Here is a 21,740-nt window from a genome sequence, read left to right as displayed (position 1 = left end):
GGACCAGGTTCAGTCCCCAGACCCACGTGGTGGCTCACTAACATCTGAACTCCAGTTCCAGGGACTCTGACGCCCTCTTCTGGCCTCCTCAGCCACCAGGCACAACAACATCAACAACAAAAACACGGTGCTATACATTCATAGAGGCAAATACTCATACACATAAGAAGATAAATCTTTAGAAAATGGATCAAAGCCGGGCGGCGGCGGTGGCACACGCCTTTAATCCCAGATCTCTGTGAGTTCGAGGCCAGCCTGGTGTAGATCCAGGACAGGCACTAAAACTACACAAAGAAACCCTGTCTCGAGGAAAAAAAAAAAGGAAAGAAAATGAATCAAAAAAAAAAAAAAAAAAAAAAAGAAGAAGAAGAAGAAGAGAAGCAGCATCAGCCAGTAAAAACACAGTAAATGACACATTTGAGCGAGACATGGTGAAGGACGTCTTGAAAGAGTGGCCGTGGGTTATACTGTTCGGAACACAGAATAGCCGTCATGTTATCATTTGACGACACTTCCCAGCTTCACCGCAACGGCTGCTCTACCTACAGAATTGTTTTGGTTGACGTAAGGTCCACACACGTTTAGGACGACAGGGAGAATGATACTGGTTAACTGATGTAAAGTGACATTCAAACAATCCCGGTCCCCTTGGAGCCTCGTATGGCTTCACGTGAACTAGTGCTGTAACTTGGGAGCGGGACCTCATCCACAGTGTCATTCAGAAGCCTGTCGCGCCAGCAAGTGGCTGGCGGGGCTGCTCAGCAATAACACTGGTTTTATTTGAGCTATAAAAATTACTGCAGGCAGTATTGCCACTAATAGTAATAATTTAGCAAATTGGAGTCAGTATCCACTACGGACAGGAGATGACTTAACGTGCGCATGCCGTTTAGATAATTAAAGACCGGATGCGGAGGCTTCTACTATGATGGAGATTAACCACGCAGTGATTAATGATGGTCTGGAGCTGAGCAGAGAAAGCAATCAAAATGTCCAAACAAAGGCACTAAAACAAGGGCGATAAATGTTTTACGGCAACAATCTGGGATTGTAAAACAGTCTGGTGCTCCACTCGTGGCGCCCCCATGTTCGAGACTACTGAGCCAGCACATACACGAGAAAGGGAAGCCATTAATCAGAGCCAATTCATTCTGATTTGAAGCCAAGTGAAGTCACCTGACAGCGGCCAGGGGGGGAGCATCCTGAGCTTTACATTATTAACAAGTGAGAAAACAAAGCTAGTATAGTTTGCTGGGCAGTCTAGGACAGGGTCATATTCCTGAAGATCTGCCCATCATCAATTAGTGGAAACTCAGGTGATGATGGGCACAGTAAGGGGAGTGACCAGGACCCAAACATAAAATCTGAGCATAAAAGTGTACCCACTGCCTAGAGAATGGGTGGATGGTGGACTTACATGTTAACTACATGGTTCTCAGGCAATTATAAAACTAGCTGGATGGGAGCTAATGGATGCTTTTGCTACAGTAGCAACACTCAACTGTGATGCTTAAATGAGGCAGCGCAGGCTGTCAGGCCACTGGGTGGGCACCTCCAGTCTCTGGCCTTTCCCTGGGAGCTGCAGTCATGTGTCACAGGCCTGGGCATCTCACCTCACTACCAAGTTCAAAAGGAAGCAGGAGGCAGGTGAATAGCTGCTAATAGTGCCTCCTTTGTAGACTTCATTTCATTCATAATGTCTGTCTGTCTGTCTCGTTAAAAAAGGGCTCCCATGGGGCTGGAGAGACGATACAGCTAAGAGAGACTGCTGCTCTTGCAGACAATCTGAGTTCACCCAGGTCTAGGAGCTCCCCACTGCCTGTGACTTCAGAGTTCCATGGGATCCAACCCCTTCTTCTGGACTATGTGGGCGTTCTCTCTCTCTCTCTCTCTCTCTCTCTCTCTCTCTCTCTCTCTCTCTCTCTCTCACACACACACACACACACACACACACACACACACACACAATTAAAAATAAGATAAAAATCTTTTTAAAAGTTTCCATGAACCCTACCCACTGGTAAGTCCACCCTAAACCAGTCACTGGGTTACCAAAGGTCTATGAACTAAGGCTTAAACCAATGCTAACACCTTCCCTAAGAGCATGGCTGCTTACTCAACATCTGAATAAAATCAGGGCTCTCGCACAAGAGGACAAGCAGCCTGCTACATAGTCAATGCAACAGAGCCCAGAGGAAACAGAATTCACTGTATGTAGTGGCAATGTTACACAACCATCATAGAAAACAAAGTGGAGGGGCAGTGGGGGGGAGTGTCTGAGCATCGGAGTGCTGGCCTATTATGTGCAAGGCCCTAGACAGGAGGTGAGGGAGGAAGGGGGAAAGGGAGAAAGGGAGGAGCTTAAGGCATATGTTGGTGCATGCCCATAGTCTTAGCTCTTGGAAGGCTGAGGCAGGAAGGCCTCAAAAGGATCAGACTGCAAAACCAGCTTGGCCTACAATACACAGTAAGATCCTGTCTCAAGAATCACCCCTTCATGGGGCTGGAGAGGTGGCTTAGAGGTTAAGAACACTTGCTTTTGTAGAGGAACTGAGTGCAGTTCCCAGCACCCACATGGTAGCTCACAATTGCCTGCAACTCCAGTTCCAGGGGATCCAGCTTTCTCATGTACCCACATGGTGCATATACATAAACTCAGGCAAACACACATACATACAAATTAATTTTTCAAAAAACTACTCCTTTGGCCAGGATAGTGGTGCACGCCTTTAAAATTCCAGCACTATGGAGGCAGAGGGAGGTGGATCGCCGTGAATTCGAAGCCAATACACAACGAGAATCTTCATAGGGAGAAGATTGCTCCTGGTCCACCCAGGGCAGAGAAGCAGCTGGAAAGGCCAGACAGGAAACATCACCTCAGCACCTAGAGGAGGCGGCGGGTGAGGGAGAAGACAGTGAGGGACAAGGTCTTGACTTACTTTTTGGTGAGCCGAGGATCCAGAGGCGGGTGCTGAGCTCCATACACGGGCTGAATGCTAAAAGCAGGGGAGGACATAAGTTAGTGAGGAAGCTAAATGTGCCAGCTGAGAACTTGATGTCACACTGAACTCTCGGACTTGGAAAAGTAGCCTGCTTCCAAAAAAATGACACCCAAGTCCTTCCAAAAGACAGAAGCCTGCCCTTCGAGACCACCCTGAACAACATTCCTTTTCCCCGGGGAAGTCCCAGTGCCACAGCGTTCCTGACCAGCAGGCAGTCCTGTCTTTAGGAAAAGCCGCACGGCCTGCCCAGTGAGACGCCTTGGCTGGAAAGTGCCTGCTGTCCACGCCCAACGATCAGTCTAAATTGGTGAGTGGTGGTGCGTCTGCAATCCCAGGATTCTCGCGGCGAGAGGGGAGAAGACAAGAGAACCGCCTGGAGGGTGACAGGCCAGTCAGCCAGGGATACACAGCAGGGCAGGACAAGAAGGTGGGAGACAGAGGCACCCCCGGAAAGGTCCTTTGACTGCACATGCTCCACGGCACCCATTCCCCAACACACGGTAACAGTAAATCAAATAAAGGAGGCGGCAGGAGAGACTGCAGGCTGTAGAGCCAGGGAAGGCAGAGCTCCAACTCCTGTGCTATCGGCCAATCCCGACGTGGCCCTGCAATAGTACTGGATTCCTCCGAGGCCACCTTTCACTGTACAGCGAGGACTCTGAAGACGACCTCAAGAGAAGAGTGGGTCATGCTTCCCCAGGCACTTACGTGGTGTGGCTTTTCCTGGAAGATGGGAACGAACAGCCCTTCTCCCTGGACAGGACATCAACCACGACCCAAGGGAACCATCCCACCCAAGTCCAGCTTGGAGCGAGCGGGTGAGCTAGCTGCCCAGCGTTACTCACAGAAGCATGGTGGCTCAAGGGCTGTGGCGTCACGGAAAGCCACGCTGGCATGGACCCCTCGTGAAAGTGCATACCTGCAGAGCTCTGCGCAACTCCCAGGCTGCCCAACTGGAGACACTTCCCTTTTCCTGGCCATAGCTTACTGTTTTCGTAAGCGTGGGGAGCGGGGATTGTGAATCCTGCAACTTTCTTACCTTTTGAGAGAGTTTGTAAACTGTGTGCCTCCCAGAGTTTTAAGGACCCCCTGGCTCCAGGAGTCGATGTTCCGAAGGGGGAAGCCTACATAGCACCTCTATTAAGATCTGCTTAAAGCCGGGCGGTGGTGGCGGCGCACGCCTTTAATCCCAGCACTCGGGAGGCAGAGCCAGGCGGATCTCTGTGAGTTCAAGGCCAGCCTGGGCTACCAAGTGAGTTCCAGGAAAGGCGCAAAGCTACACAGAGAAACCCTGTCTCGAAAAAACCAAAAAAAAAAAAAAAAAAAATCTGCTTAGACGTTAAAAACCTCTTTTCCATAAACTCCAGTTCTGCTAAAAAGCAATGCCAACAGTACCACAATGTGGCCATCTCCAGGAGAAATGAGAGATGTATAACCTAAAACCAGTACTTTCACTCCCAAAAGGCTATCTTTAAAAATAAAGCTGTTGGCCAGGTGTGCTGGCACACCCCTTTAACTCCAGCAATCAGGAGGCAGAGGCAGGTGGATCTCTGTGACTTTGAGGTCAGTCTGGTCTACATAGAGTTCTAGGCCAGCCAGAGATACACTGAGAGATGCTGTCTCAAAAAAAAAAATGTGTATAAGCATGGGTGTTTTGCCTGCATCTCTGTCTGTACACCACTTAGGTGCCTGGTGCCTAAGGCAGCCAGAAAAGGGAACTGGATCCTTTGGAATTTAATTTACAGACAGTTGTAGGGCACCGTGTAGGTGTTGGGAACTTCTGCGCCATCTCTCCAGACCCCTCTCCCCAAATACCTACCTTAAGAAAAATGCACAGGCATGTGTATCAGGAGGCCTATCTACAACTCTTCTAGAGCTGTGGTTCTTCTGAATCTCTGAGGAGAAACACCTTAAATGTCCCCCTACACTGACTATGGAATAAACCATAACATGTTAACAGAACATCATGTACCAGTGACACTAGGAAATAAGCCTGGGAGTAACAATGTGACTCCATCTCTAAGCGTCTGAGCGAAAGCTAGGTCTACAGAGTGAACACTGTATCTTTCCCTTCTGGGTGTGGCCACGCCTTTAATCCCAGCACTTGGGAGGCAGAGGCAGGTGTATCTCTGTGAACTGAAGCCCAGCCTGGTCTACAGAGTGAGTCCCAGGCTAGCCAGGACCACATAGTCTCAAACACAAAGGAACGGCTAACAGAAAAGGATGTGGCTCTCTACGGAAGGGAGGTGTAGGGGACAAAAAAGAAAACCAGGGGCTTCTGGGAAGTGAACACTTCTGTTCATGTTGGTTATCCATCAGGCCATTACACCACACATCTGTGTTTCATGTACTTTTCTGTGATGTAATATGTCACAATAAAAACGACCTAAATTTTCAAGACGGATCAGATAAAGGCACCTACTGCCAAGCCCGAGGACCTGAGTTCAAGCCCAGGACTTGCAGATGGAAAGAGAGAACCAATTTCTGTAAATTGTCCTCTTAGTCCACACATGTATCATGACATGTTCACACCCACGCACATACACAATAAATAAACAATTATAATCAAAAAAGAGTAACAATTACTAGAACACATACAATTTCCAAATGACTAGATTATATACATGTAGGCACAGTCTAGTCCATAATATGAATTTTGTTTTCTTGTTTATTTTTTTGAGACAGGGTTTCCCTGTGTAGTTCTGGCTGTCCTGGAATTTGCTCTGTAGACCAGGCTGGCCTCGAACTCAGAGATCTACCTGCCTCTATCGCCCAAGTGCTGGGATTAAAGGCATGAGCCACCATTGTCCAATGAAAGATTTTTTTTTTAAAGATTGAAAAGAAAACTCAGACCAAATGTTAGTTATTCTGATAACTATAAATGACCTGAACTGACTTTTAAAAGAAAATAGATCTCTATCAGCAGGAGCTAGTTAAATAAAGCACAATCATCTTACAACACCGAGATCAGTCTGTCCCACAGACATGAAGTAAATGCCTACTTAACTGCAGAAGACGCCGAGTTATTCAGTGCTCTCTAGAGGAACATGAGTCTACACATAGAGGAAGGGGTTGATTAGAATGGCTACAGGCTCTGGCCCAGCTAGTCCACAACAGCTGTCTACCAACTGAAGGGCCAAGAATCCAGTAGTTCAGTCCACACGGCTGGATGTCTCAGCTGGTCTTGAGCAGACTCTAATGTCAGTGAAGGAACGGACTTGCTCACCAGAGCAAGCTCCCTTCTTCCACACCCTTTACAGGCTGCCAGCAGCAGGTGTGGACCAGACTGGAGACAGACCTTCCCGCATTCTCAGCAGAGGAATCTCAAAAGGCTGAGAAACAAAGAAATGTTCAACATCCTTAACCAGAAGGGAAATGCAAATCAAAACTACTTTGAGATTCCATCTTACACCTGTCAGCATGACTAAGACCAATAACACAAGTCACAACTCACGATGGCGAGGATGTGGAGCAAGGGGAAACCCCTCCATTGCTGGTGGGAGTGCAAACTTGTACAGCCACTATGGAAATCACTATGGCAGGCGATTCCTCAGAAAACTAGGTCTCAATCTACCTCAAGACCCAGCTACACCACTCCTGGGCATGTACCAAGAGGTACTCTGTCCCACCACAAGGACACTTGCTTAACTAGGTCTCAGCAGCTTTATTTGTAACAGCCAGAAAGTGGAAACAACCTGGATGTCACTCAACTGAAGAATGCATAAAGAAAAGTGGCATATTACACAATGGGGTATTACCCAGCTATTAGGAAAAAATGAATTCATGAAATCTGCAGGCAAACGGATGGGACCTGAAAAAAAAATGATCCCAAGAGAGGCAACCCAGACCCAGAAAGGCAGACATGGTCTGTACTCACTTCTAAGTGGACATTAGACATAAAGTAAAGGACAACCATGCTACAGTCCACAGACCCAGAGGCTAAGCAACAAGGAGGGATCTAGGGGGCATGCATAGATCTCCCTGGGAAGGAGAAATCGATTTTTCAGATGGACTGGGTGTGGGTGTGTGGTGATATTTTGTTTACACTTTAACAAATAAAGCTTGCCTGAAGATCAGAGGGCAGAGCTAGCCATTAGTTAACCATAGAGGCCAGGCCATGGTGGCACACGCCTTTAATCCCAGCACTAGGGAGGTGGAGACAGGAGCTCACTCTTTCAGTCTGAGGATTCCTTGAGGTAAGAAGTCTTCCTAGTGGCTGCTGTTCGGCTTCTCTGATCTTTCAGCTTTCACCTGATACCCGGCTCTGGGTTTTTATTATTCAGACCAATTAGAATGCGAGCTACATGGGTGGTGATGGGAACAGGAAGGATCAGGTGGGGGAGGGACGGATGGAGGGAGTGAGTACAGGGAGAGACAGCTGGAACAGGGGGGGACTGTGGTGGTAATCTAATTGTACTGAAATATTATTTTGATTGTATGTTAATAAATAAAGTTGTCTGGGGGTCAGAGCTATTAGAGCCATAGCAAGAGTGTGGCGGTGGTGGCACACGCCTTTAATCCCATAAGATCTCTGTGTGTTCAGGGTCAGAGCTATTAGAGCCATAGCAAGAGTGTGGCGGTGGTGGCACACGCCTTTAATCCCATAAGATCTCTGTGTGTTCAGGGATACAGTCAGCATTGGAGACATATACCTTTAAGACCTAGGGGGCTGTACATTCAGACGGTGACGAGGTAGTCATGTGTTTGGGTTTACAACCAATGAGAAGGCAGAACAACATACTTTAAAAAAACTAACCGACAGGAAGTAGGTCTCTTTTCGCGAAGCTGGGACAGCAGGAGGAAGGGTGAGATTTAGCTCTGAGCTCTGACCTCTTGGCTTTCTCTTTTACATTGTTTCTGTGTTTCTTATTTAATAAGACGGTTGGTTACATCAACATCTGGCGCCCAACGTGACAAGAATCCATTAAAAACTGCTTGGCTTGGCGGCAGGTCCGCTTTCCCGCAAGGGCGGCAGGCGGCCCGCAGCGGCGGCGGCGGCGGCGGCGGCGGCGGCACGTGGCGGCCGGCGGCGATCGGCTTTAGTCCTTAGCCTGGGTCTAGTTCTGCTTGACCTCAGGCTGGACTATCGGTGAGCTGCTTGCTTAAATCCTGCTTGCTTAAAGCCGGTGCTACAAACAACTCAGAGTTGCCCTGCCGAACAGGGCCCTGCCTGTAAAGCCAACGCACGTGGTCGGAGCTTAAGGAAGCCAGACCCAAGCCTTGATTCGGCACAAGAGGGAACACGTGGCTGCATTTAAACTTTAGCCAGCTACGCTTTCTTGCTCTCTCTCTCTCTCTCTCTCTCTCTCTCTCTCTCTCTCTCTCTCTCTCTCTCTCTCTCTCTTTCTCTTTGGATTTACACCTGGGACACTAGGTGGCTGCTTTGAAAATCCCCTCGGATTTCTACTGTTCTACGCAGATTTGGTAAGTCATAACATATCAGATATTTTAAAGGAAACTATCTAAAAGAGAATTTTTTCCACATCAAAAAAAAAAAATGGGTTTTATGTGTACATTGGAAGAAAATTGGTTTTTGTTCGAAATTTTAGGCAGTCTGGCAATGGAACAACTATATAATATTAGTATTTGTGGAATTATGCACCTTATCACTATAATAATCCACATTTTAATATTTAAAAAGATAGTCAATTTAAGTGCCAGGATAACAGCTTTAGAAGAACTTGTTAAACCTGTAAAAATTCAGACAGAAGAAATTAACAGTGAAGTTGTTTCAAGTCGGGATCATAAGGTTGCAGAAAGAAAGCCTGTTTTCACACAGTCACCCTTAATTTATCCTGTAACCGTACAGCAGATGCCTGATCAAATGGCTACACAAAATACTTGGGCTCCAATTGAAATGTTGGATTTAAAAAGGTTTAAGGAGGCAATAGTATCTTATGGCATGCATTCCCCATATGTAAAGCAAATGTTAAACTCTTGGTCAACATATAATAGGATAGTACCACAGGACTGGCGGGACCTCGCACAAGGTGTTCTGGAACCCAGCCAGAGACTTCAATTTCTGACTTGGTTTAAGGAGGAGGCTAAAAACATAGAAAAACAATGGAGGGATAAAGGAATACAAGTTTGCCAGGATCAACTTATGGGCGAAGGCCAATATGCTTCAGCACAAACACAATGTTTATATGATGTCCAAACCCTAATTTTATGTCGAACGGCAGCCTTGAATGCATGGGACAAAGTTGAGGAACCAGGAAAAAAATCTGAGTCATTTACAAAGGTGAAGCAAGGCCCAAAAGAGTCTTTTACAGATTTTTTACAAAGACTGGCTTCAGCAGTAAAGAGAATGGTCTCGGATTCAGAAGCTAGTAAGGCAATAATTGAATCTTTGGCCTTTGAGAATGCGAATGCAGCATGCAAAACAATAATCAGGCCATTAAGGGCAAGATCTGCACCTATGGAAGATTGGATTAGAGAAACAATTAATGTTGAAGCTGATGAGCATGATGATACATGGGTAGGAGAAGTAATTTCAAAAGGTTTGAGGAGTGTTAGATGTTTTGGATGTGGAAAGCAAGGACATTTGAAAAGGGACTGTAGACAGGTCATTCCCAGAAACAATGTTTCTTCAAGGAACAATGGCAACAGAATGCCCCTTCCTTCTGGAGTATGCAGAAGGTGTGGTAAGGGAAAACACTGGACCAACGAATGTAGATCAACAAAGGACAGACAAGGTAATCCTTTGCCTCAGTCTTCGGGAAACTCCCAGAGGGGCCTCGCGCAGGCCCCCAGTGCAAATCCAGTTCAAACCTTTCCTGCAGCCATAGAGGAAATGCCTGCTCTGGAGAGCGATTAAATAACCAAATGCCTATTGGAATAAATCATGCTGGTCAGGATGATGAAACAGAGAGAATAAAAAATTCAGGAGAAAACATAAAGAAAATTTTTTGGCAAACTTCTATTAATGAACAAAGACCAAAATTAACAATAAAAATAAATGGTGTTTTGTTGTCTGGTCTGGTAGACACAGGTGCGGACGTTACCATAATTGCACCAGAATTTTGGCATCCAACTTGGCCTCTTCAGGAGGTAAACGTTCAACTGTTAGGAATTGGGACATTATCTCAGGTGAAACAGAGTGCAAGATGGCTCGAATGTATAGGTCCAGAAGGACAGAGAGGAAAATTAAAACCATATGTGGCTAACATAACTATGAACCTGTGGGGTCGAGACTTGTTGCAACAATGGAATACTCAGATTAACATCCCTCCAATCTCAGAAACAAATCATAAACTAGCACATGTTACTGAGAGAAATATTAGAAGATATTGTTCTAATGAGTGGTCACCAGCCATCCATATTATACAAGAACAGGGCACAATAACTGATGATCTTCCAAAGACACCAACAGCTCTACCTTTAAAATGGTTAACAGACAAGCCTGTATGGGTCCAGCAATGGCCTTTAACAACAGAGAAACTCCAGGCTTTAGAAGAGCTGGTAGAAGAACAGTTAAATGCTCAGCATATTGAAGAATCAACCAGCCCTTGGAATTCTCCTGTATTTGTTATTAAAAAGAAATCTGGTAAATGGAGAATGGTAACAGACCTTAGAGCAATTAACAAAGTAATTCAGCCAATGGGCTCTCTACAATCTGGGATGCCTTTGCCTACTCTGTTACCAAAAGGATGGCCTCTCATAGTTATTGATTTAAAAGACTGTTTCTTTTCAATACCCTTACAAGAAAAAGACAAAGAAAGATTTGCTTTTACAGTGCCTACTTATAATAATTCTCAACCGGTTAAAAGATTTCAATGGAGGGTCCTCCCTCAGGGAATGTTGAATAGCCCAACTCTGTGCCAATATTTTGTACAACAGCCATTGGAAGTGATACGTAAAAAATTTCCTAAATCTATAATTTATCATTATATGGATGATATTTTACTAGCTGACTCAAATGCAGATACTTTAGAAATAATATTTGAAGAAGTAAAGAAAATTTTGCCTTGCTGGGGATTACAAATTGCTCCTGAAAAGATACAAAGAGGAGATTCTATTAATTATTTAGGATATAAAATAGAGCTACAAAAAATTAGACCCCAAAAGGTGCAAATTCGAAGAGATAGACTACAGACTCTTAATGACTTTCAAAGATTATTTGGAGATATTTCTCATCTACGAACTATTGTTGGGGTAAAAAATGATGAACTGACTAATTTGTTCAAAACCTTAGAAGGTGACAAGGACTTAAATAGTCCAAGAGAATTATCACCTGAAGCTGAGAAAGAATTAGCTTTGGTAGAAAAGAAAGTGCATGAAGGACACGTGAATCGTATTGATCCAAAGCTGGATTGCATTTTAGTTATCTTACCTTCTAGGCGTTCTCCTACTGGAATATTAATGCAGAGGGAAGATATTATATTGGAATGGATATTTTTACCAAATAAACCAAATAAAAAATTAAAAACTTATGTGGAAAAAATCTCTGACTTGATTTACAAAGGAAAATTGAGACTTCGTCAATTAGCAGGCATAGACCCAGCAGAAATTGTCGTACCATTAACTAAGGAGGACATTGAAAAATTATGGACAGAAAGTGAACCTTGGCAAAGAGCTTGCAGTAATTTTTTGGGAGAAATTAACAGCAAATATCCCAAAAGCAATAGAATTGATCTTATAAAGAGAGCTGAATGGATCTTGCCTCAAATTGTACGGCAAAAACCCATATCTGGAGTTCGTACATTTTATACAGATGCCAACAAAGAAGGAAAGGCTGGTTACAAATCAGAAAATTTAAGTAAAGTGGTTCAAAGTCCGTATAATTCAGTTCAAAAATCAGAATTGTATGCTATTCTGTTGGTATTAATGGATTTTTCAGAACCTCTCAACATAGTAACTGACTCTCAGTATGCTGAAAGAGTGGTATTACATATTGAGACTGCAGAATTTATCCCTGATGCTTCAGAATTAACTTCACTATTTATTCAATTACAAGATACAATCAGGAAAAGGAATCATCCTTTATATATAACTCACATTCGATCCCATACTGGTCTGCCAGGCCCTCTAGCACAAGGCAATGATGAGATTGATAAATTATTGATAGGAAATGTGCTGGAAGCCTCAGAATTTCATAAAAAACATCACGTCAATAGTAAAGGTTTAAAAAAGGATTTTTCCATAACCTGGCAACAAGCCAAAGAAATAGTAAAGAAATCTCCTACTTGTTCCTTCTACAATCAAACGCCATTACCAGCAGGATGTAACCCAAAGGGTACTCAGAGAAATGAAATCTGGCAGATGGACGTGTTTCACTTTGCAGAATTTGGAAAACTGAAATATGTACACCACACCATTGATACTTTTTCAGGATTTCAATGGGCAACTGCTTTGAGTTCTGAAAAGGCTGATTCTGCAATCACTCATTTGCTAGAAGTTATGGCCATCATGGGTATACCTGCACAAATCAAAACTGACAATGCTCCATCATATGTCTCTGTTAAAATGAAACAGTTTTTTGCTTATTACAATATAAAGCATATTACAGGCATACCACATAATCCTACAGGTCAAGCAGTTATAGAAAGATCAAACAGAACTCTAAAGGATATGCTAAATAAACAGAAATGGGTAACAAAAACCCCCAGAAATAGACTACATAATGCTCTTCTAACTTTGAATTTTCTGAATGCCAATGAGAAAGGAACAACAGCTGCAGAGAGACATTGGATAATAGAAAAAACTACAGAATTAAATCAGCCTATATACTTTAAGGATGTGCTGACCTCAGAATGGAAACCAGGGTATGTATTACATTGGGGACGTGGTTTTGCTTTTGTTTCCACAGGAGAAGATAAGCTGTGGGTACCATCAAAATTGATAAAGGTTCGATTTGAACAAGAGAGACCTCTTAATTGAGGAGGTGATAGTTCATCAACCAGCATGAACATCCAATTTAAACTAACTTGTATCAATAAAACATGCCTTTTCATTTAATCAGATAATAACTTGCCAAAAAGGAACATCCCCAAAATTAGTCTTGGGGAAAGGTTTTTGTTTTTGTCTTTTAGGAAAATGAAGGTTAAGGAATCTGAAGAACACTGGACAAATGAAACAACTGAAGAAAAGTGACAAATCATCTATCCCAAGAAACAGAGTGAAACGGTGTATGGGTATATATTATCTAAAAAAATTTTATGTCTTCCTAAATGTTTGTTTCTGCTTTTCTCTAAAGATTTAACACTATTGGTCTTCTAACAGTCCCAGTTCAATTAAAATTTAAAGCTGACTTTGAAGTTGGAGAATGGCTCTCTCCTTCTTTAAAATCAAGCATGTTGTTAAAAGGAAAATGCAAACTCCCTGTATCATGCCAGAATAAGAGCCATCTTCTGCTATGGTACAGGACGAAAGCAAAATTAATTAAGGGACTATTCTATTACTAATCTCAACTCTTTTGATTCTATTCTGATTCTTTAAACTTTTCTTAAAGTATAAATTTTATATCAAAATTTACAAGATTAATATATATATATATACATTTTAAACTTTGTTAAGATATGAATGGTCACATAGAGTACTAACTAATTCTAGAAAAAAGGCTAGCTGCATATATATGTTTTTGTGTTCGAGTCTCTTATCAGTTTTCTGCAGGAAATCACGGCCAGGCCTAACATCAACTGAAGTCTCCAGAAAGAAGATGGGGCCCCACAACAACAACAATTCCACGTGGACAATAATAATATCATTAAGCTGACAAACATCATCCACAGATCAGCTTTGAACTACAAGGTGCTCAGAGCAAATTTGAGATGACTAGCTGAGATGATCCAGTCTCAAAGACTACTTGAATAAGGACTTGAGATAAACCCTGAACTTTGGCATTATACACAGACTGGATAATGAAGGATATAGTTACCTCTCCTAGAATTTGACAATTAACCTAAAATCTTTCTTTCAGGATAAAGAAAACTTCGCCCATACCCAGCAGGAAGCAATTTTAAGAATACGACGCCCACATTCCCAAAGAGGTGGTGTGGGGCGGGTGGTTTTTTGGTCTTTTTAATGGGTTTTGGGTCTGGGATAATTTTCAGTATTTAGGGGGGTTGGTTACAAGTTATTGTAAAGGGTTAAGAAAAAGGCTAAGCAAAGGAGATTAGATTTAAGGTTCTTGTTTAAAAAAAAAAAGAAAGAAAGAAAAGAAAGAAAGAAAAGAAAAAGACAATTACTAGTTTTAAATACTTTACATTGGATTGAATTGTTTTATATTGTATACAAATTTGAAACTGATATTGTTAGAAAATGCTATATGTATATTTCTAATTGTATTTATTCCATCCATTTAACAGTGTAATGCAAATTTCTGATCCTTGAATGTTATTATTACCAACTATTAGGATATAAAGAAATGAAAGTTAGTAGTTAGACATTACAATAGAACTTTTAGTCATATTAGATATGTTTTAAAAATTGAGCAGAGATGTTTTAGACAGGTCATCTTCAAACCCTTCAGAGATCTATAGAATATGGCATTTAAAATGTTTTAATAACTTAGAAAATTTTTCTTTTTTGAGACATGTCAGCTCCTGGCAGTACTAATCTACTTCAGAGAAAATATGGGCATTGAAGAAACTGCATATGGAGTCAACTTTCCTTGTGGCAAAAGTTAGCCACTGGACAACAAAGTATCCTCGAATCAACAGGACAAAATGGACAGACAGAACACGAAACAAGGGACTACTGATTCTTGCCAAAACAAGTGTGGTTATGGCTTTATCAAAAGGCATCTTCTGAGGCCAGGACAATACGGCCCCATCCCTGAAATGGCCTTCGCATCCGGAAAAGGTACGGTGCCCTTTTCTTCAAAGCAGCTTAACAGGCAGAGGGCCGATGGATTCTGTTGTACAATGGAACAGCAGCTGAAAGCTCATGCCTCTCGAAAGTAGACTGGCATTTAATAGAGGGATGTGAAGAAGAAGGGGATGCTGAGATGAAGCCATATATACACAGCCAAGAAGAATGGAGAGCTGAATTTAAAAACTGTCAACAATTTCCAGAATTTAAAATCCTGAATCATGACAGGACACTAGTGGAATTCAGGTGTTTCTGGTACGTGGACTGCTCTCACCCAATGTGAGGTTGAACTGTTGACCTTGTGTACATCCTACTTCACAAATGAGTCTGTCAGATACACTAAGCCTATAGGCTGAAGATGATGCCCCAACACTGCGGAGAAACCTCAGGTGACTGCCCAGGCAGCTGGCTGTTTCTGTCAACTCACAAAATTTTTTGGAAGTTGCTTGGATGCACTTCCTGTTTTTATTTTTGTTAGCTAATATTATTCCCTTCTTGGGTCTCTGAGGGAGTTGAAGATTAGTTAGTTATGGTTGAAGATTAGTTAGTTATAGTTGAAAATTAATTAGGATAGAAAATGCATTAGATACATCTTGGATTTACCAAAATAGGATAGAAAATGGAATTATTTTCTCTGATTTGTCAAATACCTGTTTAGGTATTTATTACTTGTATATATTGTATATAGTTATTGTACTTTTGTATATAGTTTTTCTTTTGTTAGTTATAACCTTTTGCTTTTTTTCTTTTTATTAAAATAGAAAAGGGGAAATGTGGTGGTAATCTAATTGTACTGAAATATTATTTTGATTGTATGTTAATAAATAAAGTTGTCTGGGGGTCAGAGCTATTAGAGCCATAGCAAGAGTGTGGCGGTGGTGGCACACGCCTTTAATCCCATAAGATCTCTGTGTGTTCAGGGTCAGAGCTATTAGAGCCATAGCAAGAGTGTGGCGGTGGTGGCACACGCCTTTAATCCCACAAGATCTCTGTGTGTTCAGGGTCAGAGCTATTAGAGCCATAGCAAGAGTGTGGCGGTGGTGGCACACGCCTTTAATCCCATAAGATCTCTGTGTGTTCAGGGATACAGTCAGCATTGGAGACATATACCTTTAAGACCTAGGGGGCTGTACATTCAGACGGTGACGAGGTAGTCATGTGTTTGGGTTTACAACCAATGAGAAGGCAGAACAACATACTTTAAAAAAACTAACCGACAGGAAGTAGGTCTCTTTTTTCGCGAAGCTGGGACAGCAGAAGGAAGGGTGAGATTTAGCTCTGAGCTCTGACCTCTTGGCTTTCTCTTTTACATTGTTTCTGTGTTTCTTATTTAATAAGACGGTTGGTTACATCAACAGGGGACCTAGGGGGAGATGTGGAAACCTAGTACAGTGGAAACTCCTGGAACCTATGCGGGTGACTACAGGGAAGATTCCTAGTCATGGAGGATACGGAGCCTCAACCAACCATCTTCAGGTACTTGGCAAGGCTCCAGTGGTGGGACCAGGACACCAAACCAGCCATAAAACCTTCAACCCACACCTGTCTGGCCTGCAGTACGTGCTGGGGCAATGGTGGCTCAGAGCTTTGGGGAGTGGCCAACCAATGACTGGTCTACCGTGAGGTCCAAGCCACAGGAGGAAGCCCATGGCTGACACTGCCTGGATGTCCAGGAACTGGAAGGTGGATGGCTTAGGGAACTAGGGTAAAACCAAACACCACTGACAAAAACCAACCAATCAACCAACCAACCAACCAACCAAACCCCAAAACAACAAAAAGTCAACGGCGTAATTACTGAGGACATTCTGCTATACTCACAGACCTGCCTGGCCCAACTGTCCTCAGAGAGGCTTCCTCCAGCACTGATGGGAGCGGTGGCAGAGAGCCACACCCACACATTAGGCAGAGCTCAGAGATCCCAAGGAAGAGGGGAGGAAGGATTGTAGGAGCCAGAGGGGTTGAGGACACGACCCACAGAAGCGACTAGGCAGGGCTCCTGGGGCCCCCAGAGACTGAAGTCACAATCAGAGAGCATGCACAGGTCCACCCTAGGTCCTGTGATATGGTTGTTTAGCTTGAGGTGTTTGTGCGACTCTTAACTGGGAGTGGGCTGTCTCTGACTCTGCTGCCTGCTCTCGGGATCTTTTTCCTCCTACTGGGTGGCCTCATCCAGCCTTGATATGAGGCTTTGTGCCTGGTCTTGTTGCATCTTGTTATGTTCTTGGGAGGCCTGCTCTTTTCTGAAGTGAAACAGAAAAACAGTGGATCTGGGGAAGAGAGGAAGTGGTGGTGGTGGGGGGAGCTGGGGGGAGTGGAGGGAGGGGATGCTGCAGTCAGGATGCACTGTATGAGAGAAGAATTTAAGTGGGTCTTCTCACTTCAAATGAGTTAACTTAAAAAAAAAAAAGTTGCAGCTAGGCAGAGGTGGTACATGCAGAGGCAGAGGCAGGCAGATCTCTGAGTTTGAGGTCTACAGAGCAAGTTCCAGGACAGTCAAGGCTATACAGAGAAAACCTGTCTAAAAAAAAAATCAAAAAACAACAACAAAAGCCAGACCCCCCCTCAAGAAAAAGAGGAAAGAAAACAAGGGTGGGGGAACCCTCACAGGTGTACCCAGCATTTGGGTTTAGTTGACTCCAGATGTGGTCAACCTGACAACCGAGAATAATCTCACAGATGCAAAACTGTAAGGACTCCATAGATTTTGTAAAACTATTAAAATTAAGGTGTGCTCACATATTTGTATCTATGATACAAGGGACACACCAGCAGCAGTGCTTTGGTGGCCAGACTGCAGAGCGGGGCAGGCCTCAGGGAGAGCGGTCTCTCTGCAAACCGTGCGCCTTTGTGTGCCTTTCTGTCCTAGTGGCTTCTGGAGGCGCCACCTTTACAAGACACAAACCAAGCAATCCTGACAGTGGTGAGAGGCTTTGGCTCAGCTCCCGGCTGGCGGTGGGCAGTGAGCAGGCTGTGGGTGGGGCCGCACACAGGAGAACTCAACCCAGCACACGCTGCCAGGAGACCCTGGCTCGCTTCCTCCCTCTCTGTGTACAGTTTAATCTTCACCCAGTGTTTAGGAAACAGAACCAAGTCTCTTTCTGAGACTTACTCATTTTTATTCATGTGCCTGCGTGTGTGCCTGTGTGAGCATGTATGTGCCACGTGCACGTAGTGCCCTCAGAGGCTGGAAGAGGGCATAAGATCCTCTGGAACTTGAGTTAAAGATAGTTGTGAGCCCAGGCGCGCGCACGCGCGCACGCACGCACGCACGCACGCACGCTCGCTCTATGAGAGCAGTGAATGCTCTTAATCACTAAGCCATCTCTCCAGCCAAGTTCACCCAGATTTCTGTTTCTTGTGACAGAAGAAATCCGTAAGATGCTTTCAAATAAGAATGTGGGCCGGGCGTTGGTGGCGCAAGCCTTTAATCCCAGCACTCGGGAGGCAGAGCCAGGCGGATCTCTGTGAGTTCGAGGCCAGCCTGGGCTACCAAGTGAGCTCCAGGAAAGGCGCAAAACTACACAGAGAAACCCTGTCTCGAAAAACCAAAAAAAAAAAAAAAATAAAATAAAATAAAAAAAAAAAAATAAAAGAATGTGGGCCGGCCAATCCTTTCCACATGATATCATTCTTACTTTTTAGAGCAGCATAGGAGATGTTAGATATCATCATGACAGTTTCCAACAAAGTGTCCACACTGTTTCTTTTAGTTCAGAGGGAATCTTCTCCCCTGTGAGTCTAAGTTCTGGACATTCTGGCCCTTTCAGCTGTGAGAATGTCGACTCCCTGGACCTCTCTGGAAGATTACTAAGTGATTCATCCCATATGCTAACCCTGAAAGGCTGTGCCAGTGTGTTCCTGGCACTTCCTGGGCAGAGGAAAAGGACAGGAAAAAGCCCAGAGGTACTAGAATACAGGGAAAGTCTAGCTCACAGAGGGAGAGAGAGGGAGGCTTAAACAAAAACAAAAATTAAAACCTAACCACTGAGACCCAGGGGGGTCATGGGTTTGCATTTTAACGTCTTCAGAGTCTTAGACTCAAGCACTTGAACTCTCAAGTCCAAAGCCCTCTGCAGTGAAACATTAATGCTGGACAAGGCAGGAGGCTCCCACCAGGCCAGTTAGGTTAGCTGACTGGATAAAAAAGGAAGATCCTCGATCCTCTTGAGAAAAGGAGACCTAATCGTACGGGCCTGAGGGCCAGAGGCCATCAGCTATGAGGAAGAGGCTCTTCTGCTCCAGGAGACTATTTTTCAAAGATGCTGGCCGACGTGCTGGTATAGCCGGGAAGGCTGAGATAAATGATGAGTCTCAGCAGCAGAGGCATTGGAGCCCAATTGAATTTGTTAGCGTGTTCTTGAACTAGACCATGATGTATCTGAACCAGGGATAGTTCGTATAATAAATCAGTTTGCTGAACCTCAACAAGACAGGTGGGGAGTTAGAAAAGGAGAAGAAATCAAGATTATCGCAGGGGCTGGACCAAGACAGACTGCAGAGTAGGAGAGCAAAGGTGCCCATTTGCTGACATCATAATTCACTTGTGAGGGGCCTGAGAGATGCCTCAGTGGTTCACAGTGCTGGCTGCTCTTCCAAAGGTCACGGGTTCAATTCCCCGCACCCACATGGAAGCTCAAAACTCCATTTCCAGAAGACCTGACACCCTTTTCTGTCCCAGACATACACACAAAATATATATTTTTTTAATTTTAGTATAATAATTCACCTATGAGCCTGTGCCGACCAGGCCCCCTGAGAGCCCCACATTCAATACCAGGGAAAGCTGGTCTCCACTCAACTTTTTTTTTTTCCCCAGAGCTGAGGACCAAACCCAGGGCCTTGTGCTTGCTAGGCAAGCACTCTACCACTGAGCTAAATTCCCAACTCCTCCATTCCACTTTTAAATTGACATTCACCATTGTGGGGGTCAGGTTGGGTAGCAGCATACATCTGTAATTCTGGAACTCGGGAAGCTGAGACTAGCCTTGGCTACAGGGAGTATACCAGGTCAGCCTAGACTACAGTATGAGATTCAACCTCAAAGGGAAAAAAATTCTTTTTGCTCAAAGTGTAAAAGCATTTTATCACCATTTTCAGACAAAAAGCAAAGTACGGGGGAAAAATAATAAACACCCATGAAGTGAGGGTCTGGCCTCATGTTAACAGCTGCCGGATTTCCAGCCTCTGAGGAACACAGGTCACTAGGGAGACCACTGATTTCTGTCCCAGTCCTTCCCCACAAGCCAGCCCTCCCTCAGGGACCCTCAGTCCGTTCCCACTCTTCCTTTCACTGATCTCTTTCCTTTACTGTTAGTGTGTGCTGTGTGTGTGATTCTGCCTGTAAGTACAGATGCCATGTCACGTGGGTGGAGGACAGAGAACAACTTTCAGGGATTATTCCTTCCATCATGGGCTCTAGGGATCAAACCCAGGTTGTCAGGTCTGTGCAAGTGTGGGAGCAGGTCCCTTTCCCACTGAGCCCGATCACTAGACCTAATTAATGTCTATGTGTCTCCTTTCTTCTCCTTCTCCTCCTCCCTCCTCTTCCTCCTTTTCTTTTTCTTGTGATGCTGGGAGATCAAGGGCTTCAGCTCCCAGAGACAAGCACCCTAACATGAGCTCCAGGCCCAGCCCAGCAGGATCCCTCCACGCCTGGCTGTTTTCACTGAGCCACGTGTTTCCGCCCAGCTCCACGGCCACTTTATCTGATTACAAGTGTGACATTTGCTTAGTGGAAAAACTGGAAAGCCGGTCACTTGTTGATCTTCAGCAGGGGAGGGAGGCACCAGTGCTGAGCAGATTTTCAGCTTCTGGAAAGCTGTGGTCTCTGTCTGTGGCTCCCTCCCGCCGTGGTAGAATGCAGCACACACCAGCAGGTGTCTACTGTCCCGAGTGGGTAGGGTCAGAACTCACAGACCTGGGTTCTGCTTAAGCTAACTGTTCTCTAGGAGAGCTGAAAGCCAGAGACTGGCATGCTGCAGCCTGGAGGACACCGCACACACTCTGACAGACAGCACGAAGCCAAGGGGCTAGCCTCCGCCATGCGCTGAGAAGACAAACCCACAGAAGTGTGGCCAGGTGTCTTACCCACTCGCAGCAGTGGGGAGGCTTTGGTGGGAACCCAGCAGGTGTCTGGTGCTGACACGGGAGCTGAGCAAACACTGGAGCAGAGCCGTCCGTTTTAAATGCCAAGACACTGGCAACAGGACTCATTTACACGGATGCTCCATGGCAACCTGCCAGACCCCAAGGTTCACTGTTTCCGCGAGAATTCAGTATTTCCCAGTCACTTACTTTATCAGCAGAAACATTTGCAAGCCCAAAATGGGATGTAATAAACCTACCCAGGCAAACTCCAGCCATCATGCTGGTCTCCTGTCAGACTCCTAAATGCTATGAAATATGACCAAATCGACAGGGAGAGATTTTATTTAAAAATACACGAGTGACCATGTACTTCAAGACTGGCTACTTTTCTCAACGTTTTCCTTTTTCAGTGTGGGGGCGGAACCCAGTGCTGGGCAAACGACCACATCCGATGCCCCTCAACTTCTCAATAACAACTTTTTCCCCTATAGTCCAGACCGTTCTTGAGCTCCTGATCCTCCTGCCTCCACCATACAAATTCTAAGATTCCAGACAGTGGGGGCTAGCACCTTAACTTCTATTAATACTAATAATGACTCCCGTGACCTTTTTTTGTTTGTTTTGGAGACTCAGGTAGCATAGGGTGATCTCTAATTCCACATGTAGCTGATCATCCCACTCACCTCCCCAGTGCTGTGATTACAAGCATGTACCACTACCACCGCCGCTACCACACATGGCTTTATGTGGTGCTGGGGGCTAACCCCAGGGCTTCCTGCACACTACCCAAGCACTCTACCGACTGAGGTATGCCCCAGCCCTCGCTGACTTTAATGG

The 21,740-nt window shown here is 44.5% G+C and overlaps 1 protein-coding gene across 1 annotated transcript in view; it reads right to left on the bottom strand.

Moving 5' to 3' along the window:
* The window catches only part of Tbc1d22b (TBC1 domain family member 22B), a 70,924-nt gene that overhangs the window by 39,503 nt on the left and 9,681 nt on the right, over window positions 1-21,740 (bottom strand). The window contains exon 2 of the mRNA XM_028885035.2: window positions 2,940-2,996. Within this exon, the coding sequence (XP_028740868.1) occupies window positions 2,940-2,996 (57 nt within the window). The remainder of the gene's footprint in view (window positions 1-2,939; window positions 2,997-21,740) is intronic.

Source organism: Peromyscus leucopus, chromosome 16_21, assembly GCF_004664715.2.
Source record: "Peromyscus leucopus breed LL Stock chromosome 16_21, UCI_PerLeu_2.1, whole genome shotgun sequence".
NCBI classification, from domain to species: Eukaryota; Metazoa; Chordata; class Mammalia; order Rodentia; family Cricetidae; genus Peromyscus; species Peromyscus leucopus.
The sequence above is the reverse complement of the archived record's forward strand: the minus strand, read 5'-3'. Positions and strand labels throughout refer to the sequence as shown.